The following is an 18,297-nucleotide window of genomic DNA, read 5'->3' on the forward strand; positions in this document are numbered from 1 at the left end:
AATATCATATCAATTGTGAAAGGTAATATTTAGTTTCTTCCTGTTTTCTGTGATTTTAAGAAATTTAATGAGAATTAAATGACGAGTAAAAAAAACACATATATATGCATGATTCAGTAAATATTTTAATTGCCATTAAATAACTAAGAATGATGGATTTTGCAAGCGATTAAAAATTTGTTTAATAATTATTACAGAAGACATCCTTCGATTAGTAAGTGTATGAAATGTTCAAAATTGAATACGTAATAATAACAAAATGTACAAAAATAAGATAAGATGATATAAACACGAGTTAGGAGACTAACATTACATATGATCGATACATCGATTAGCATACTTAAAAAAGAGATCGTTTAAATCCGATTGATCGGACATCTAGTAGCTGTGCATAAAATCATCATAATGGTAGGTAGGCATATTGCAAGAGATTCTTGATAAATTGAGCATCAAGGCTAGCTACGTTTTAGGTAGACCGCATTTCTTTCTCACGATTTCTGATCTCTCATCATACGTAACGTAGAAATTATTTCTGGGATATAACTTGCATCAATGAAACTCTATTCCTTTTCTTTACGCTGTTTACAGCGTTGTTTTGTAAGTATTTTTCTTTCATGTGAAAGTTGTTGTCATATATTCCCTTGCTTCATTCTTTGTATACCAGATGGCGTTTCTTTCGCGAACATTCGTTTATTTCCAAATAATGGTGGCGAAAGCAAAATGTATTAACATTGAATATACGAAATTTTTTATTCGTTTCTTTGGCTTTATTTTTAGCATTCGAAAAGAAATGTCACTGCTGTTGAATTATTAACATTTCAGAGATATGTTTAATCAGCTTCTTTTAGCATGTAATGTACGAAAACGATTAAAATGTCCGCGCTTCGATACCATTGATTGTCATCGTAATATCGCACTAAAAAAATGTTTCTTCTTTACAAAAAAGTCGACGGAAACCCAACAAGGCTTAAATACGATCAGGCTGGAATATTTGAAACCAGAAGTTGTGCTTAGTGAGAAAAATCGGAAATCTTTTATCAAGAAGTTCAAGGCCAGTAGAGTACCACAGGTAGATGGTAATGCGATTCCGCAGGCCGCTGTTTTAGTGCCATTATGCATGCACAAAGGAGAACTTGGTTTCTTGTATACCTTAAGATCAACCAAATTAACTTCGAATCGTGGACAAGTCTCATTTCCCGGTGGAATGCACGACAAAGAAGATCGCAGCCTGGAAGAAACTGCACTACGTGAAACATGGGAAGAACTTAAAATTCCAAGGGAGAAAATCGACGTTTGGGTCTCCGGTAACATGATTGATAAAAAGAACGTCATGGTGTTGCCAGTTTTCGGCTATATCGGTGAAATTGATCCAGAAAAGCTTCAAATTAATGTAAACGAAGTAGAAGAAGCTTTTTTTCTCAGCTTAAAAAATCTCTGCGATCTTTCAGTGTGTCGGTTTACTCAGTTCCGTGAAAACTACACTTTACCGGTTTATTTAGGAGGGAAACACCGTGTTTGGGGTTTCACCGCAGCAATAACACATATAGCCTTAAATGCTCTCGTACCTGATGCCTATAAGCACAAACTTGTTTGTTCACGGTCAATGTTACTAGAAAAAAAGAGATAAAAAGATTTGTTAATCGCGAAATTGTATTGTATATAATTTGTATTTCATTCCTGTTTTACATGTATATATACGTATATATATATATATATATGTCATAATTGATATAACGAATTTAAAAAAAGAGTTATCATTTCTCTTCCCCATTATGTGTAATACGTTTGAAAAATGCATACATATTTGTAGTTTATGAGGAATCATTCTAAATCATATGTATATAATTACATATACGTATTTAGTTCAGTACTACATATGTAGATGTCACTGGCTACAGGATGAATCCGTATGTTCATACATTTATATATGAGTATATTGTCTGATGTCGTATGGAAATGTGTGTAGGAATATTATGAGATATTGAGACGCTATAAATATAATAAACAGAAATGAAATTAGCCTCTAAATAAGGAAACCGTAAAAGCATGGCGGTTGTAGTAGAAACTACTATAGGAGATTTTACTGTTGATTTATATACTGAAGAACGCCCACAAAGTAAGTGTAAAACAAAAATAGAGGTTATGTTTTCTTGTTATTATATATTGGAATTTTCAATGAAAGAAATTTGGTTGTTGATAACAGTATTTATTAATATATAATATTTTGCAGCATGTCGAAATTTTTTGAAATTATGCAAATTAAAATATTACAACTGGAACTTATTCCATTCTGTTCAAAGCAATTTTATTGCTCAAACCGGAGATCCCACCAGTACTGGGAAAGGTGGAGAAAGTGTCTATGGAATAGTGTTAGGTGAAAAAGCAAGATATTATGAAGCAGAGCAGATGCCAAAAATAAAGCACGATAGAAGTGGTTTATTGTCTATGGTTAATTGTGGCAGCAACATGCTTGGATCTCAGTTTTTTGTTACTCTTGCACCTGAACTTCAATCATTGGATGGAGAACATTGTGTATTTGGTGAAATTACAGAAGGACTAGAAATTATTCTTAAGTTCAATGAAACTATCTGTGATGGGGATCACAGACCTTACCAGGATATACGTATCTCTCACACTGTTATTTTGGAAGATCCTTTCGAAGATCCAAAAGGTTTCATCATACCCGATCGAAGTCCACCACCCTCCAAAGAAGTTTTAATGGTATAATATCTTTTTGCTTTATGTTTTTAAAATTTGCAAGATTTTCTTTATCATAGTAAATAAATATATTCGTAGAGCGATAGGATCGGAGCTGACGAAGTGATAGATGACACAGCTGGTATGACAGCCGAAGAGATCACGGAAATGCAGAAAGAGAAGGAAGCTAAAGCAAGAGCGACAATATTGGAAATTGTGGGTGATATTCCAGATGCGGAAATGGCTCCACCTGAAAATGTCCTGTTTGTCTGTAAACTAAATCCTGTTACGACCGATGACGATCTCGAAATTATTTTCAGCAGATTTGGAAAAATTATTGGGTATAGATGGTTTAGCAATCTTGCTGATAGACACCTATTACACTTGGTATATTGATCAAATTGTTTTTTTCTTTACTTTTTTCAGTTGTGAAGTTATTAGAGATCGGCAAACTGGAGATTCATTGCAATATGCGTTCATCGAATTCGCTGATCGTAAAAGTTGCGAAGAAGCGTATTTTAAAATGGACAATGTATTGATCGACGATCGTCGTATACACGTTGATTTTTCGCAATCGGTAGCCAAAATGAGATGGAAAGGCAAGGGTAAAGGCGTACAATATTTTGACGATGAAGCTGATGAGGTCGGAAATGAGAATCTAGAAAAAGTCATTTCGAAGCATAAGCAGAGGGATGAACCTAGGAGCAAAGAAATAGAACACAGAAAATATGAGCGTATAAAGGACGCCAATAAAGCCAGGGTAGAATACGCTTATAACAGGGATAAATATATAGAGAAGGAAAAGTATAAGGTACAAAGATATCGTGATAGTTCGCGCGAAAGATACGAATACGAATCTAGACGGAGAAAAGAAAGCAAAAGGAGAAGTAGAGATAAAAGCAGAGATAGGAGCCGAGACAGAAGCAAAAGGGAAAGTTATAGAGAGCACAAACAAAAAAAGAAATCTGACGGTGAGAAAAAGAGATGGGATAGGGGGAATTCTGGTTCTAGTAACGAGGATTTAAGATATGAGAAATATAAAGACGGACATTCGAGTTACAAAAAAAAGCGCACCAAAAATCGATCTGTCGAGAGGTATGAAAAATCAGAGAAATACAAGCAAAAAAGGAGATGATATAAAAAATATTTGTGATATTTATCCATAGTACTACAAGCTTTACGCACGTAGAACGCATATGCAATATGCAATATGCGATATAAATGTGAATATCTATTTTGTAAAATTGAACTGTAAACTTCCACTTTTTATGCGAATAAAAACCATTCTTTAATTCTTTCAACGCTTGATTATTTATAATATCTAATTTATATTAAATATATGTCTGTATGTATATTTTTTTTCTGATAGTATGTACATGCATATTTTGTTTGATTTAAATTAAACAAGGAGTCAAAGATGGTACCGACGGAAACATCACGTTAAATCATAGATGTACGCACGTTTAAACGCTAGGGGGCGATCATGCCTTGCAAAGAGCATTTAGTAAAATTACAGGAATAATAAAACTGGATAAAACGTAGTCTGATCAAAATGGTTGTGACATTTGTATGATTTTACGATTTATTAATTATTCATCATGCCGTGAGTGAATACAACAAATTGGAAGTACTCGAAGGAGCTACAACTGCTGGTAGGAGTTTCATTTAAAACTTAACTAGATAGAGATTAAAGTGATTTGAGGTTATGTCGAGTGTATGTATTTGAAATTCAACTATTATTTTTTTATCGTGAATTTATCGCTGATACAATATTTACAATCATATAAATGAATTATCGGCTGTTGTAATATACGCTATAATGTAACGAAACTTTTATTAATGTTATACTACGTAGCGTTTGTTATCTCACGTGACCAAGCACGTGTACATACTTTGTACGGTATGGCGCGGGTTCGTTCAATACCTTAAATACGAGAGTTTAAAATGTCGATTTGATATCATATAATAATCATAACCGTGTGTATATTCTCCATGGATAGATGGTTAAAAAAGAGAGCCGCCCACTACCTGTATGATTACGAAGCGAGAAATATTTGTTTTCACGAGATTTATTTCAAAGTATCGAGAAGTCTCGATCAATTCCATACAAGAAAAACAATAAATTTACGAATATACATGCTCGTACGACTACACATTTTATTGTTGCTATTGTTGTATTACATTGTTATTAGAGGCCGTAATGATGCAAAGTTATTAGTTGATCGCGTTTTGAAAGTGGTGCACGATATACAACGAAATCATTGCTAAATTCGGTTTATCTTGGAGTCGAAATATTTCTAAACGTTCTAATTATAGCAATGTGTTCGTATAAGAGCAATGTAATTTAACAAATAGACGATTTACGACAGTTTTAAATATAACTGCACGTAGAATGTATTTAAATTATAAATAATAAAAATAAAATTTGTAGAAAACGATCGATAGTATTCTAGTCATGTACAAAACATTTTGAGGTAAACGACAATGCGTTTTCAGGATCAGGAGCTACTAAAAAAGTAACGAATTCACCGGTGCTAAATAAATAAAAAGTGACGCATAAAAAGATTACATATAAACTTGGTGCGTTTCTTTTTACGAAACGATTATAAATAATTTAACGAAGGGTGCAGGCGGCCTCTCTTTTTCTGTCTCTGTTATTTTCCTGAGATCTCGTAGTCGTTCATGTCTTTGTATATACATATTTTCCTTTTGTTACTTTCTACTAAACGTATCAATTGTTTTTAACGATTCTAGGATAGTAAAGGATGTACAGTTTGCCAAGAGGCGTGCGATTAGGAAAAGAGTCGTAAATCATAATTAGCGAATAGCAACGTTTACATTCTATTTCTGTGAGTATGTAGTAGCTTGAATTTACATATTATAATGAAACAAGTACCGTAACAAATTGTAGATCACTAAGTTGAAGGACCATATTCTTTATAGTTGTACACGTCATGTGATAGTAATTTTTCTTCTTTCTTACTATTGTTTTCGTTATTTTCTTTCTTTTTGTTTGTGTTCCTTAAAGAAGACAGTTTCGAGAATATTGGAGCCTCGGCCTTTGCACCCTTCTCACTTAAACCTAACGAATAAATACCTATTCGCCATTTCGATTTCTATCGATGGCTCGTCGAGGTAACTCCACTCTCCAAAAATTTCATTCTTCCTTTCTTCTCTTCTCTTCCTCTGTGTTTGTCCATCCGTCCGTCCGTCCGTCCAACTGTCTGTCTGCTAATTCTATACCCGGGTATATCGTCTAGGAGCAACTTTTTACAGACTATAGTTTCTTTTTCGGAGAGATTAGTGAGTCGTCCGAAGTGGTAATTAGCCACTAAGCTTCGTCGAAATACCTAATTTTATTGCGTTCTCGTTCGATTAAACGGGACAAAATAATTATTCAGCCGCGAATGCAATGTCCTCGGTCGAATGAGATGATACTGCTGAATATTACGAGCGAAACGCGTGCATCCGATCGTGTTTTGCTGTCATTGTTGTTGCATCCACGATGTGTTTTCAGTGATGGGGGAGGAAGGGACGAGGAATTCGCCCGAACCAGTCGGGACGAACACTTTTGTCTATCAATCATTCCTCTCGAACAAGTAGCTCGAAGAGGTCGTCGCGGTGCAAACAGAACAGTCCGATACTCGTTCGATATTCGATCTGCAGCGAGAACTCGTATCCATTTTGACAAAATAGTAACCGTTCACTTTTCGTTCTATAAGACCACTTGCAATTTTTGGATACATATGTAGATATATTTGAAAAACTCAAGCATTGTAATTGCTTTTTTACTTAGGAAGTTACACGATCGTGCGACAGAAATTCGATCGCGAAATAATTATTTCTTCCTTGTCATCTCTCGGCACGAGAGCGGAACATGATGTACATCTCGCAAACTGTACAAACTTTCCCTTTCGTTTCATTTCCGTTTCCCTTTTTCTTTTGTTTGTACTTTTCTTTGCCTCTCGTTTCTCTCAAAGCGATTCGGATTGGAATTGATTCGTCGCGTGCAAAGCCGTTTAAGCGGTTCGAAAGCGTTTGAATGGCTGCAAGGTGTCGTAGATAAATTGCATGAAAAACGTTCAATGAGAGTTGGAATCGATGTCGGAGTCGAAGTCACAGAATCAGAGTCGCGATTGTTTTGCGAGTTGGATGACAGCCGGCCGATCAAGTTGGAAATTTCGGTGAAAAATTTAGAAGGAACGTATCGACCGATCGATGATGGATCGTCGCCTTTCCTGGTATTTAACCGCTGCGTCGCGAGCACCGTTCGGAGATCCGAGTGCGACCTCTGGTCCAGTTTCTTCTCGTTTGCACGCGGGTTTCGTATCGTGTTCGAGTCAGAGGGTGCACCGCGCAAGAGGCTCGACCAATCTCGATATGGCCGTCATCAGCAAACGATCTGTTTATCGTTTACTCGCGTAACTGTCGCTTGCGTCCCATGTTGCAGATCTTGAAGTGACACAAGGTCATATCTAAATAACACAAAGAAAAATCTCTAGTTAGCATTCGTCGTTTTGAGAAGCACTCCGTTCGCGAAGAAGAGAAAAAGCAAGGGACAGGAAAGCGTGATACGATTGCATTCGAGGTGGACGAAATTCGTCTGGTATCGAATATTAATTGAATGGACCTCGAGGATCGATCGTCAATCGTTGATTTGTTTTTCAACGGCAGAAACGTCGCTCGTGACATCATTCGAATCAAAAGTCAATTGGCGCAATGGATAGGTTCGCCATTCTCTCGCGATGCACGCTCATCGTTTCTTGCTAGTTCTACGAAATCCCCGGTCCTACGCATCGAATGGGAATCAACACGACGCTTTGCATTATCGGACGAATCCGTCAGATCACGAATACGAGGGATAAAGACTTCGTTTACTCGATTATCTCGTATTGGACAAAGGATTGATAGCGGAGAATATAGAATATGTAGAGAAACGGAGGATTTCTCGGTGTGGGAAGGATATCTTGTCGATAAGCGGGGCACGTACTTATTTGCCGAGTATTCCGTACTTAATAACGGAGGAAGAACAGACAGGAGAACGCACGTGACCAGCTCTGAGTATCTTCCAAAGTTCGTAAGACGGGATTCGAAATAACGAGGGCTAGTACCTGCCCTCGTCTAAAAATCTCAGCGAATCTAGCGGGGCATGAGATCATCTGTTCTTCGCCTCTTAAAATCGCGTTTTCGCGTGTCTCTTTTTATCTGCTGCATGCGTGCACCCGTAGGCGGTTACTAATTCGAAACGAAACTACGATCGTGCAAAGACAAGAAATGCAGCCGAATTATGTTTATATATCGTTCTTTTATGGGATATGGATTCGAGGACGCTTCTCACTAAACGATACTCACAGCTTATCGAGGTACGCTTTCCGGAACGTTGCACCTGTTTATGCGGGGGATTCGGTGTTGGTATCTCCTCGACAGAGTAATCACCCGGTGGAATCCTCATATCGTCTTTCGCCCTCTCTTCCAGTACCGTTTGAAGCATCATTTGTACGTCGTCCAGTGTCTTTTCTTGCTCTACTATTTCCTCCTTCTCATCGATCACTTGCTTCAGCTTGTTCAGTAATATCTACGATACGTAAATTTAATTTGAGTGGATTCGAACAGCGGTGGTTGCGCCGAATTACGATACAAGAAAAGTGACTAGCTTACGAGATTCTCAGCGTTGTTGATGAAGTTTTTGCTATAGAGGAGCTCCGACGGTATCGGCTCCGGCTCTCCAACGACGTTTTCGAGGCAGGACAACAACAGTGCCAACAGACACAGGCCCGTCCGTTTCGTGCTGGACCTTCCCGTCATTCCCTTGATCCTCTTTATCGCTGAAAAGAATCACGTTCGAGATTAACGAAAAGTATCGAAGAAAATGGTGGAGCATTTGCGGTTGTCTCTAAACCGATCGGGAATTCGACATCGCGAGTAGCAAACACGTTAGAAGAGAGAATAGATCGAACGAAATCGGTCGGTTGTACTGAAACAGACTGGGTCCTGGTATGGAATAAAATTAAAAATTGAATTTTAATCGAAGTATAAAATAACTATAAATTTGAATTTTAAATTAACCGAACTACTCCTAAAACGCATCGTACTTCACTTTTCTGTCTGTACTTTTATATCTATATCTGTCATGTTTTGTAACACGGAGTACCTGCCCTTTAATTGAATAAATAAACAAATAAGTAAATAAATAAATAAATAAATTTGTTCGCGGGTTAGAAGATCAAGCGTATTTCGGAAGTTTCGATGTAATTTTCGTTTCCGGCTAGAAAACAGTGATCGCGCGTAAACGTGACAGAGATAAAACGAATTGGAATTTGGCCACCCATCGTTGTGCGGTTATCGCCCTATTTACTCTTCATCCATCATTCATTCGAACCAGGTGTACGCAATGAAAATCGGAATAGCGTCAAACGGAGCCGAAAATCTCGGCAAACTGGATGATTGACGCGTTCTGACAAACTCTGCCGATCAGCGAGGGAGAAAGGGAATATGAGAAAGAGAACCGAGAAGGGAGTAGCAGCGAGATTTTGATTTACGTGGATGTTTACTTCCGAGTTGAACAAACCATTAAACATCGATTTATCTTCAGGATCGGTCCCTTTGTTTTTCTCCCACCCTTCCTTTTCTCGTTCGATCAAGAATACAGTTATCGTTAACTGTTTCGATCTCCTTAACCATCGTTATCGATCTGGAAAGTTACACGACTTGCCCGATCGGCGATAAATTTGTTAAACTCGCAAACCCTAGCGAATACCGACACGGAATAGTTACGTTGAAAAGTCTTCCTTCGCGTCTCATTTGTTACGCATTGCGAAATTTCGAGGTACACGTGCCTTTGGCACAGAGAACGACGCGGTTCACCTCCGGACCTCATTCTCGATACCGTTTTCGCTCAGCTCGATGGAAGAATGTCCATGGTGCTTTGTATACGCAAAGGACGACGCACGCGTTCCAGAGAAATAAGAAATTGATCATATCTGCAGTCAATGGGTCGCCATCGTCGTGAATCCCAGTGGCGTTCTTAATTGTTCAAAGCATAATCTTGGTGTTGCGCGTCGTTCATGGAATTCTGACGTATTAGCCTCATTTATTTAAGCCTTTATAACTGCTTAGTATGCGCTCGAAACCAAACAAATCTATTATTACAGAAAATGCCACGGACCGTTTTAGCCATGTAAACCGTGTGTTATCCGCTGAAACATGGGGAGATTAAACACAGCCAAACTTGGAGAGTAAATTTTCTGGCTCGTTGTTGATCGACTCGAATTTTCATTTGCCATTAACGAATGTTTCTTTTTCATTTGTAACCGAGCCGAGTCGCGAGCGAAATTAATCTGTCGTTTTTTTTTCGCGTTGGCGTAGTAAAAGAAAAAAAGCGGGAAATAGAAGAAAAAAAAGTAACGAGCGAAATTCCTCTCTGGTTGGTCTATGAACGGGATATCAGATAACGATATTCGACTTCGGTCCTTGTTTGTGATCTCGCGTAATCTTATCCAGCCCCTCTTCCGTACCCCGTTCCTCGAGCGACGCTTATCGCGCTAAGGGATAATCCTCGATGACCCAAGAAACGCGCGTGAATTCATTCAGCTGAGTAATTTATCTGGCGACCCGAATGAGTTGTTTGAACAGATAAGATCAGGCGGGGTGCGAGCAATTGCACTTTACATAATTCGGTTCGCCTACAACAAATCCGATTGAGAGTTATTTCGGATGCCTCTTTCCCTCCTTCACGAAGATTCTTTTCCCTGTTCCTTCTCTTCTGAACGAGCGAACGAACCGCTTTAAAATCTTCACAGAGGTAAGAGTCGCGTGATCAAAACGAGTGGAACCTTAATCACTGACGCGAATACATGTTGATTACGCGCCGACTATCTTCGAAGCGCTCGTTAACGAACGAGCAACGATCGTTCTTTTTTCGTTGATAAAAGAAAAAAGTAGGAATTAATGTGCATCGGGCTGGTGTATTTATTCGGCCGATAACGAGCCACGATCGCTTTTTCTTCGGCATTTACCGCGAAAAATTTCGAGATAACACGCGATTGTTCCAACTCGAACGGCCTTTATCCGAACGAGTGGACCGATCGACCGTGCGGTGTAATCACCGGCCAATCTCACCACCTTCGATCGTATGCGTTCGATTTTACCCACGATCGGGATACGCGAACGCGCAATTCGCACGATTCTTCGCGATCGAATCGAGAAGTATCGCGTTGAAAACCGCGTCGGCACGAACGACTAGTAAACAAAACGATTAACGATCGATTTGAGTGGAAGAAGCTATTTTAATCGGTTGGCGCGATGTCGTTGCAAGAATACTTCCTTGATTGCGAATAAAACTCAATCGAGATGGTCAATGAAAAACGGATTCCCTTGATTCCCGATCGATCCAAGCTGATGGAACTTAATAATCTTTCTCCGAAGAACAACGTCAAAGAGCACAGACGTACGAATCCTACCTTATTTAACTCGAAAATGCTCCTCTCGACGAGGACTTCCTCGGAAAGCGATTGGACGATCGAACGATCACTGCGATAATACCAAGGCTCGATCTCACTCGGACTTGAATTTTCTTCCCTTTTCTTTGCTTCCCTCGTTTAGCGAATGCGTATTTCGGTGAGTTTTTGGCAGAACGATGCGTGCTCGTAGAGTGAGCAGAGAGGGCTGTTGCACCCTCTATTATACCCTGAGCGGAATCCTCCACCACGCGCCACCTAGGCGCACCTCCTACCACCTGTAGGTCCGCGCTAGCACGAGGATATCTGTGCGTACAACGCCTACGTACATGCCATTCTCTTTTCTCTTTTCCTCCCTTCCTTCTTCTCCCTCCGCTTTCCGTCTACCAACAGTCCCGTGAAATAGCAGGATCACCGAAACTTTATTTCGTTCACGTTACCTAATTAACGCGTATGGGTACGCGAGTATGCCGCGAATTTCGGCAAATTTTCCAATTCGCTTTTACGTAACTGGTTTCCTTCGACTTCGTCGATCGCAATTCACGTAGCCCGCAGATTGACAGCAATTTCTTGCGCTTCGATATTTCATTAGCGATACTCGCGACAAATCACCGTATAATACAAACATCTGTTAAATTCCACGAGATTGACGTCAGCGTGTGGAATAGGTGGTTAATTCCGTTCCGCGATTAATTCCACAGATTTTCGCGTTGTTTCGTTCGTACAAAATATCCGCGATCGAGCGAAAGAATAGAAACGCGCCCGGTTGCTTTACGAGTTTCTGGTACCCGCGCATCGCAATACGATTCGCTTCGCATCGCGCTGAAACCAAGTCAAACAATCGATTCTCATCGGTTTCCACGAATCGTTCACGAAAGAAAGAGAAAAAACAATCGGAGCTTCTAGCGCGATGAAAGTCGCTCACTCAGTCGTAAATCCGTAGGTACTATCGGTTAATTCTCGGGGGCGATAATTTTCTTTGCCTCTAGCCAACCTTGCATCCCTCGTGATGGTTGCAACGTAGTCAGCGTATTTTAGTGGTGGCATTTCCAAGTAGTCGAAGCATCTGTAGCGAAGTTCGACCGCAAAGGACTAACACGCCGTGAAAACTTGCTACCCACGTTCTAACGATTCCTGTTTCGCTATCCCCTTCATTCGCGCTACCATGTCGCGGTTTTAGAGTCGTGACAAAGGATTCGGGAAACAATTTTCATTTTCTTCAACCATTCTTCGTTCACGTTCTTTTCTTTTTCTTTTTTTTTAACAGCTCTTTAAGGTTCCGACGTTTTGGCGTTCTGACGTCTCAGGCAATCGATATCAGGATATCGAGCCGCGCGCTTCTCTTTCAGATCAAAGCGATCATCGGGGAGCGGACGTTTAAAAATTGATTAAAAAGTGCGTTCTTTGGATGGGGCGCGATGGAAACGTCAGGCGTGCACTGATTTATTCGCGGATTCGATTCGTATCGCCGCTTACGAACAACGCTCAATTAGCCCATCCCTCGGTTCCCCTTTTCGATCTCACGTTTTTCCAACTAATTTTGCTCGCGTAAAATATTACCGGTGTTTTGGAGATTAAAATTGCCGTTTGTTTCCTCGTCGTACTAATTCTTTCTTCGTACTTCTCGTAGATACCCGGTAGAAACCAGAAATACATATGGCGAAATAAAGAACGACAAACGAATAATGTCGCGAGCGAACGTATAGAAAGTAAAATATTTCCAAACACTCTGACCTAATCGCAATGTTCGTGACGAATAATCGGAATAGAAAGAAAGAAAGAGAAGAGAGTAGCTAGAGAAAGGACGATGTCGATCAGACGAGCGCGAAGAGTTGAATTTATATCTTCATTATCATATCTTCGTGTCATACGTTGCGAAGTTATATCTTCATAGAACGAGAAAAACATCGTTAAGGTGTAAAGTGAAATGTCAACGAGGATGGCTCGCAGTCTCTTCTGTCTTCTCGATGAAAAGAGGTACGACGAATGTCGCGAGAATACACGGAATTCGATAGACGATCTCCCGCCGCTATTAGTCAGTGTTTCAATACGACGACATCGGTGCCGACCAATCGGCGCTCTAACCGACAATTACAGCCCCTCGTCGCTTATCGGCCTCGTTCAATTAACGGCCTCTTCTTATCGGCGCGATTCTCTTTTTTTCCCATTTCTTGGTAAATCGCACGCCCGGCAAAATGGCGCACCAGAAGCCTTCGATTTTTGCGTCGTACTTTCGTATCCTTCGCGACGAATAGCGCGCGTCCTTGTTCTCAAACGTTTGTTTACTTAAATTTAGCTACCATCGATTACGAGTAATCGATAACTGATAAACTTCGCAATAATCCTCGCATCTCTTTTAGTTTTCGCCACGTCGGTGAGAAAAATTCGAGTACCGCGATTACATGTTTGTCGAGTGCGCGCTACGTTGGATATTTTTAGGAACAAAGTGTTGAAAGCTCGGTAGAATTCGAAGCTCGAAAGAATGACGCAATCCAGCCGAAGGCCTTTCTGGAGCGATATTACGACAATAATCGCGATTACGATGATTGCCAGGCGCAGCTCGAGAATTATCTTTTATGCGAATGTAAGCAGTTCTCGTTGCACAAGTGGAATAATACAGGATTGGAGTTCCTCGTTTTCGAGTACACCATCATCGATGCAAGTGCAACCAGCTAAAGAACGTCAGAGTTAGTCAAGGAAACTTGTATCGTATCTTTTCCTGCATTTTCAACATATTTGTGACACTTTGGATTTCAATCGAGTCATTCGCGTTCGCCCTGAACGAGCGAAGTGGAATGTTCACGAAACGTCGGAACAAAGAGCAACGTGTCGATAACGCGATTGAAACTCGATGAATTACAAATGTATTGTTCTATCGTATCGTTTAAAAACCAAAGAGGCGAACTTGGAGGAGTCGGTCAGTTCGAACTGCGTCGCTCGACGTCGCGTCGGCTCGATTCTTGACATGGACTACTCGTTGCGTAAGCGTTTACCTGCACTCCTGACACTTCAATCCCTTTCACTTTCTTAGCTTTTAAGCTGGATTAGGGGTCGGAGTGGCATCAACGCCCAACGCTACGATTCACCGCTGTTTGCTTTCAATTTAGAGTGGAGTTGTTGTAACAAAGAGAAGGGGAAAGCTAAACGTTCGTTCCTTTATGGTTTTAAATTGCCTTCGCGTTCATTATTTCGCTGACGGTTTTCAGATCGATGTCGATGTCGGACGAGGAGAAGGAAGAGGAGAAGCCGTTCGCGGTGGAACGGGCGAAAAGCGGTCGCGCCAAGTGCAAAAAATGCAAGTGCCCCATAGAAAAGGACACCGTAAGGATCGCGAAGCTAGTCGCGAATCCGTTCTCCGATGGCAAAATGAAAGCTTGGCATCACTTGAGCTGTCTGTTCGAGGTGTTCGCCAGACAAAGGGCTACCACCAAGAGAATAGACGATCCCGAGGAAGATGTAAGCGGCTGGCAGGATCTGTGCGACGAGGACAAAACTGCGATTCTTCAAAGAATCGAGGAGTTTGAAAACTCGTGTAAGATTTCCCTTTTCTCCGATCTGTAGATCCGGTCCGGTGGTGAGCGGTGATCTCGATGCCTGAAAACGATGCCTTTACCATCCGATAGTTGCCGGCTCGATCCTTTAATTTCAGGATATTTGATTTTCGCGGGAATCGCCGTTTCGGGCCCTGTATGCAGCTGTATCGCGACGCGAAGATAAACGTACGAACAGATAACGAAATTCGAGTAATTTCCATGGCGTGAAAAGAGCGCGTTCATCTCTGTCAGTTATCGCGACGTGGCAGAGACGAGCGTTTTAATTGCCGTTCAATTAAATCGACAATGTACAAATTGTATCCCATAAATCATCTTGCGAGCATTATCGCCTATTAGAGCGATCGGTCGGCCGATGATTTACGTTGCATTAAACTGGTTTCTCGTTCAGCAGCGATTATTATTACAGCCTTAAAAGATCATCGAATGCAGCATGTATAGATTATACCTTTTGTTTCGCGCTTCTGTCGCTCTCTCTTCCCTCCGATAAATCCCGCTATTTTGCTCGAAGAGATTTCAGAACTAGGGGACATCGAGTCAGCCGGTGCTAATACCTCGACGATAATACGTCGAATACCACGATCGATTTTCCCTCGATACTAATCTCCGGCCGATCCGTGGAAAGCCTTCTAGCGCGAGCGAACTGTGACGGCGATCGCTTTTTCTTCCCAGCTCCGTTCAAGACTCCGAAGACGACACCGGTCGCGAATCAATCCTCCGGCTCGAAGAAACGCAAACTTACACGTACGACGGAGTCTGATCCTTCTCCTAACAAAAAACCCAGGAAGAAAGAGAGAAATGGCCCCACGTCCGCCATCGACGACGCATCGGATATCTCAGGATCGGAAAAGACGCCCGAGAAGGTGCGAAAACCGACGAGAGACGACGCGTTTGAGGAATTTCAGCGGGTCTGCGATAACGTGGCCAAAGTGGACGCCTACACCGACAAGACGGCGATTCTAAGAAAGATGCTAACCAAAGGGTCCGAGGGTGGTAAGTTTCAAGATTTGTTTTCGAATCAATCTTTCGTGCCATTTTCTCTCGTTCCGCCTTCTCGTGCTCATTTATTTACAAATCTAGCCACGTATGTACGTCACTAGACTCGATCGAATTTCGTAACATTCTCGACGGATCAAGGTCTCCATGGTTTCTCGCTAGCTGGTTTCCGTAAATTAGCTGTTTACGTGCGGTTTTCTTCGACTCCGACGAAACAAACGTTTTTCCAGAAGGAAAGAAAAATTTCGCGATGCGATTGAAAAGAAGCCTTGTGGAATTAATCGAGTTCATCTGCGCGTATCGTCCACCAGAGATAGCTTCCAAGATTCGCGATGTTTTTCTGACATTGATAAGCGAAAATTAGCGGCTCTCGCGAGAGTATCGCCGAGCAGCAGAGTAAACGATCTCGTCACGAGACCCGAAAGAGAACTGCCAGAAGGGCAGGATGGCTACGATATTGGAAGTCGAAGTTGCGGTAAAAAAGAGCATATGGGGCCAATGGACGATGCTGTGTCGGTGGGATATCGTTTGTGTTTTTCGCGCAAACATATTCGCGTTTCCCCACCCTCTTACTTTCTTACTTTTTCGATTATTTTTACTAGTTCGCGTCTTTTCTTCATTACGCCCTCCCGCATTCCTTCGCACCCGCCGTACCTCTCTCTCCTCTCCTTTTCGTCGAGGTCGAACAAATACGATACCGGAATCGGATACAAGGAGACCATTAATCAATCGACGGTGCAGATTCCCACCGCCGTGCTCGTAAGTGGAAGATTTTTACGGGGTTATCTGACTTCCAGAGCAACAAAACTCGAATCGTCTTCGCGCGGCTTTGCGATCCAACTTTGAATTTGTATCGCTAAAGTACACTTATTCTTGTCGCGCAGGATTTTTAAATATTCGAAAATGTTACGGCTCGGTTGAAGCCTAAGATCACCGTCGATATCTCGCTAAACGAAGATATTTCTAGAAGTTGCTGCAAGAAACGTTTCGTACCGATTCGAGTTTGGGCTTTGCATCGATGTTCGACTCGTTTCGATCCGAAATCAGCTGATCGACCATGATCCGATTTAACTTGTGACACGAATTGCGCTTCGTTGATTTATTCCCCGCGTCATACGCATGACCTAGCGTTCAACGCGCCTACCGTGAAATTTTCCGTTTCTAGAAAAGTCGTTGATCGGTTTACGAGCAACCCGACTCCTCGACCATTTTTCACTTGTCCGAAACCACATGAACGCTACAAGAGATACTCACTGTGATCGAAAGTCTCCCTGCTGATGATGCTGTTCCTTCTTCTAGATATTCAACTAGTAGTCGTTCGTGGTCACAGGGAAAATTCCTTGAACGATCTCTCGTGTCGTGTGGTAACGTTGATACGTTAGCCGCGACAAAATTCGATCTGTCGTTTCGTGATTTTTATCATCCAACGTTATCACTGGTTCGCTGGTAGATAGACTCCAGTCACTCAGTCGTCAGCCAGACTCCAGTCACTCAGTCGTCAGCGTTTTTTCTTCCTCGAAGGAAGATCGATCGGTCGTGCGCGGTTCCTCGAAATTTCCGTGTTCGATTATCTGGTCGAGATCGGTCGTGCGAAAGCGATAGTTCGTTTTTCGTAAAGCTGTTCGGTAGAATGTTTCTTGTGCACACCACGCGTTAACCGTTTTGCGACTATTGGTCTCGAAGGCTGTGCTCTGGTGTCTTATAAGCTCAGCTGTCCCCACCTAATCATGTTCGGTTTGTAAACGCGATGTCGAGCCCCTTCTCGTGTAGCCAGCTTGGCTCCAGACGTTCGTCCATTCTTCCATTCTTTCCCTCTTTCTTCTACGCAGCCTCTTCCCTTCCCCGCATAGATAATCTCACTCTCTATCCCTCTCTCTCTCTCTCTCTCTCTCTCTCTCTCTCTCTCTTTCCCTATCACATGTTAAACTCACCTCTTCCCCCTCTTTTAATTCGCGATCTTCTCGCTTCTTCGCTTCCTTCCTTTTCTTTCCCCTTTCCTCTTTTCCTCCACTTCTGCTCTTTTTTCTTCAGCCGATGTGTTTCAGTCGCTTCTCCCGCGGACTAATTTGCCTCTTATTTGATCCAAACTACGATTTCCATGGTCGAAGGATTCGCACGAGCGATCGTGAGAAGAATTCACGAGCGTTGGATCGCGAATCGGAACGAACAATCGGCCAGCAGAGTGACGTACGACGCGCTCGATAAGCGATTCCTCGCGACCTCTCTCGTTGTTTCTTTCTGTGAAGGAAAAAAAAGCTGTGCCGCCTCGTTGAAACTGCTGTCGAAATTAATGAACGAACGATAGTTGATTAAGACTGAAAATTAACGGAGGAGCGGGCCATTGGTTCCCGAGCAATTAACGTTCACCGATAAGCCAATGTCGCCTTTGATTTCGAGGGTCAACGAAACGCCAAACGACCTGCAAATTCTTTCGAAACGTCGCGTTGTTACGTTCGCTTCTCTAGGCTGGTCATCTTCTAGGACGATTCTCGTTTCAATGAACGTAACGCGATTTACGTCGTGCGCACGTTTTCATTCGAGTACACCGCGTTTGTTGAAAACAAGGATATTTACGCGAACGACGATTATATAGCGCG

At 41.7% G+C, this 18,297-nt stretch overlaps 4 protein-coding genes across 7 annotated transcripts in view; 3 read left to right on the forward strand and 1 right to left on the reverse strand.

Annotated features, from left to right (window-relative positions):
* The first annotated feature begins 393 nt into the window (after positions 1 to 393).
* Positions 394 to 1,738, forward strand: LOC126917151 (mitochondrial coenzyme A diphosphatase NUDT8). Its single transcript, XM_050723726.1, has 2 exons — positions 394 to 597; positions 947 to 1,738. The coding sequence occupies exons 1-2, from the start codon at positions 553 to 555 to the stop codon at positions 1,625 to 1,627; spliced, it is 726 nt and encodes a 241-aa protein (XP_050579683.1). The 5' UTR covers positions 394 to 552; the 3' UTR covers positions 1,628 to 1,738.
* Positions 1,739 to 1,883: 145 nt separating this feature from the next.
* Positions 1,884 to 3,998, forward strand: LOC126917135 (peptidyl-prolyl cis-trans isomerase sig-7). Its single transcript, XM_050723683.1, has 4 exons — positions 1,884 to 2,116; positions 2,231 to 2,721; positions 2,797 to 3,038; positions 3,124 to 3,998. The coding sequence occupies exons 1-4, from the start codon at positions 2,047 to 2,049 to the stop codon at positions 3,830 to 3,832; spliced, it is 1,512 nt and encodes a 503-aa protein (XP_050579640.1). The 5' UTR covers positions 1,884 to 2,046; the 3' UTR covers positions 3,833 to 3,998.
* A 203-nt stretch (positions 3,999 to 4,201) lies between these two features.
* Positions 4,202 to 18,297, forward strand: part of LOC126917105 (mucin-4-like) — an 89,937-nt gene continuing 75,841 nt past the window's right edge. For 2 of the 3 annotated variants that reach the window (XM_050723561.1, XM_050723567.1), the window contains exons 1-3: positions 5,446 to 5,546; positions 14,360 to 14,685; positions 15,377 to 15,697. In XM_050723561.1, coding sequence (XP_050579518.1) covers positions 14,364 to 14,685; positions 15,377 to 15,697 — 643 coding nt within the window. In that variant the 5' untranslated portion in view covers positions 5,446 to 5,546; positions 14,360 to 14,363. Of the gene's footprint in view, positions 4,350 to 5,445; positions 5,547 to 14,359; positions 14,686 to 15,376; positions 15,698 to 18,297 lie in introns of those variants that run through there. The other variant, XM_050723562.1, reaches the window with a different exon arrangement.
* LOC126917160 (uncharacterized) lies at positions 4,751 to 17,175 on the reverse strand. 2 transcript variants are annotated; one of them, XM_050723748.1, is made up of 4 exons: positions 16,955 to 17,175; positions 8,356 to 8,522; positions 8,050 to 8,272; positions 4,751 to 7,172 (listed from the first exon to the last, which is right to left on the reverse strand). In XM_050723748.1, exons 2-4 carry the CDS (start codon positions 8,500 to 8,502, stop codon positions 7,111 to 7,113), a joined length of 432 nt encoding a protein of 143 aa, XP_050579705.1. In that variant the 5' UTR covers positions 8,503 to 8,522; positions 16,955 to 17,175; the 3' UTR covers positions 4,751 to 7,110. The 2 variants fall into 2 exon arrangements, with proteins under 2 accessions (XP_050579705.1, XP_050579707.1); XM_050723750.1 differs by lacking the exon at positions 16,955 to 17,175 and adding an exon at positions 11,157 to 11,314.

The sequence above is a fragment of the Bombus affinis genome, chromosome 6 (genome assembly GCF_024516045.1).
Source record: "Bombus affinis isolate iyBomAffi1 chromosome 6, iyBomAffi1.2, whole genome shotgun sequence".
Classification (NCBI taxonomy): Eukaryota; Metazoa; Arthropoda; class Insecta; order Hymenoptera; family Apidae; genus Bombus; species Bombus affinis.

Coding starts and splice junctions, on each gene's coding strand:
- LOC126917151 (XM_050723726.1), top strand. CDS start 553: ATGAAACTCTATTCCTTTTCTTTACGCTGTTTACAGCGTTGTTTT. Junction 598..946: donor GCTGTTTACAGCGTTGTTTT/GTAAGTATTTTT, acceptor TTTACAAAAAAG/TCGACGGAAACCCAACAAGG.
- LOC126917135 (XM_050723683.1), top strand. CDS start 2,047: ATGGCGGTTGTAGTAGAAACTACTATAGGAGATTTTACTGTTGATTTA. Junction 2,117..2,230: donor TACTGAAGAACGCCCACAAA/GTAAGTGTAAAA, acceptor AATATTTTGCAG/CATGTCGAAATTTTTTGAAA. Junction 2,722..2,796: donor CCTCCAAAGAAGTTTTAATG/GTATAATATCTT, acceptor ATATATTCGTAG/AGCGATAGGATCGGAGCTGA.
- LOC126917160 (XM_050723748.1), bottom strand. CDS start 8,502: ATGACGGGAAGGTCCAGCACGAAACGGACGGGCCTGTGTCTGTTGGCA. Junction 8,273..8,355: donor TCAACAACGCTGAGAATCTC/GTAAGCTAGTCA, acceptor TACGTATCGTAG/ATATTACTGAACAAGCTGAA. Junction 7,173..8,049: donor AAAGCGTACCTCGATAAGCT/GTGAGTATCGTT, acceptor TGTGTTATTTAG/ATATGACCTTGTGTCACTTC.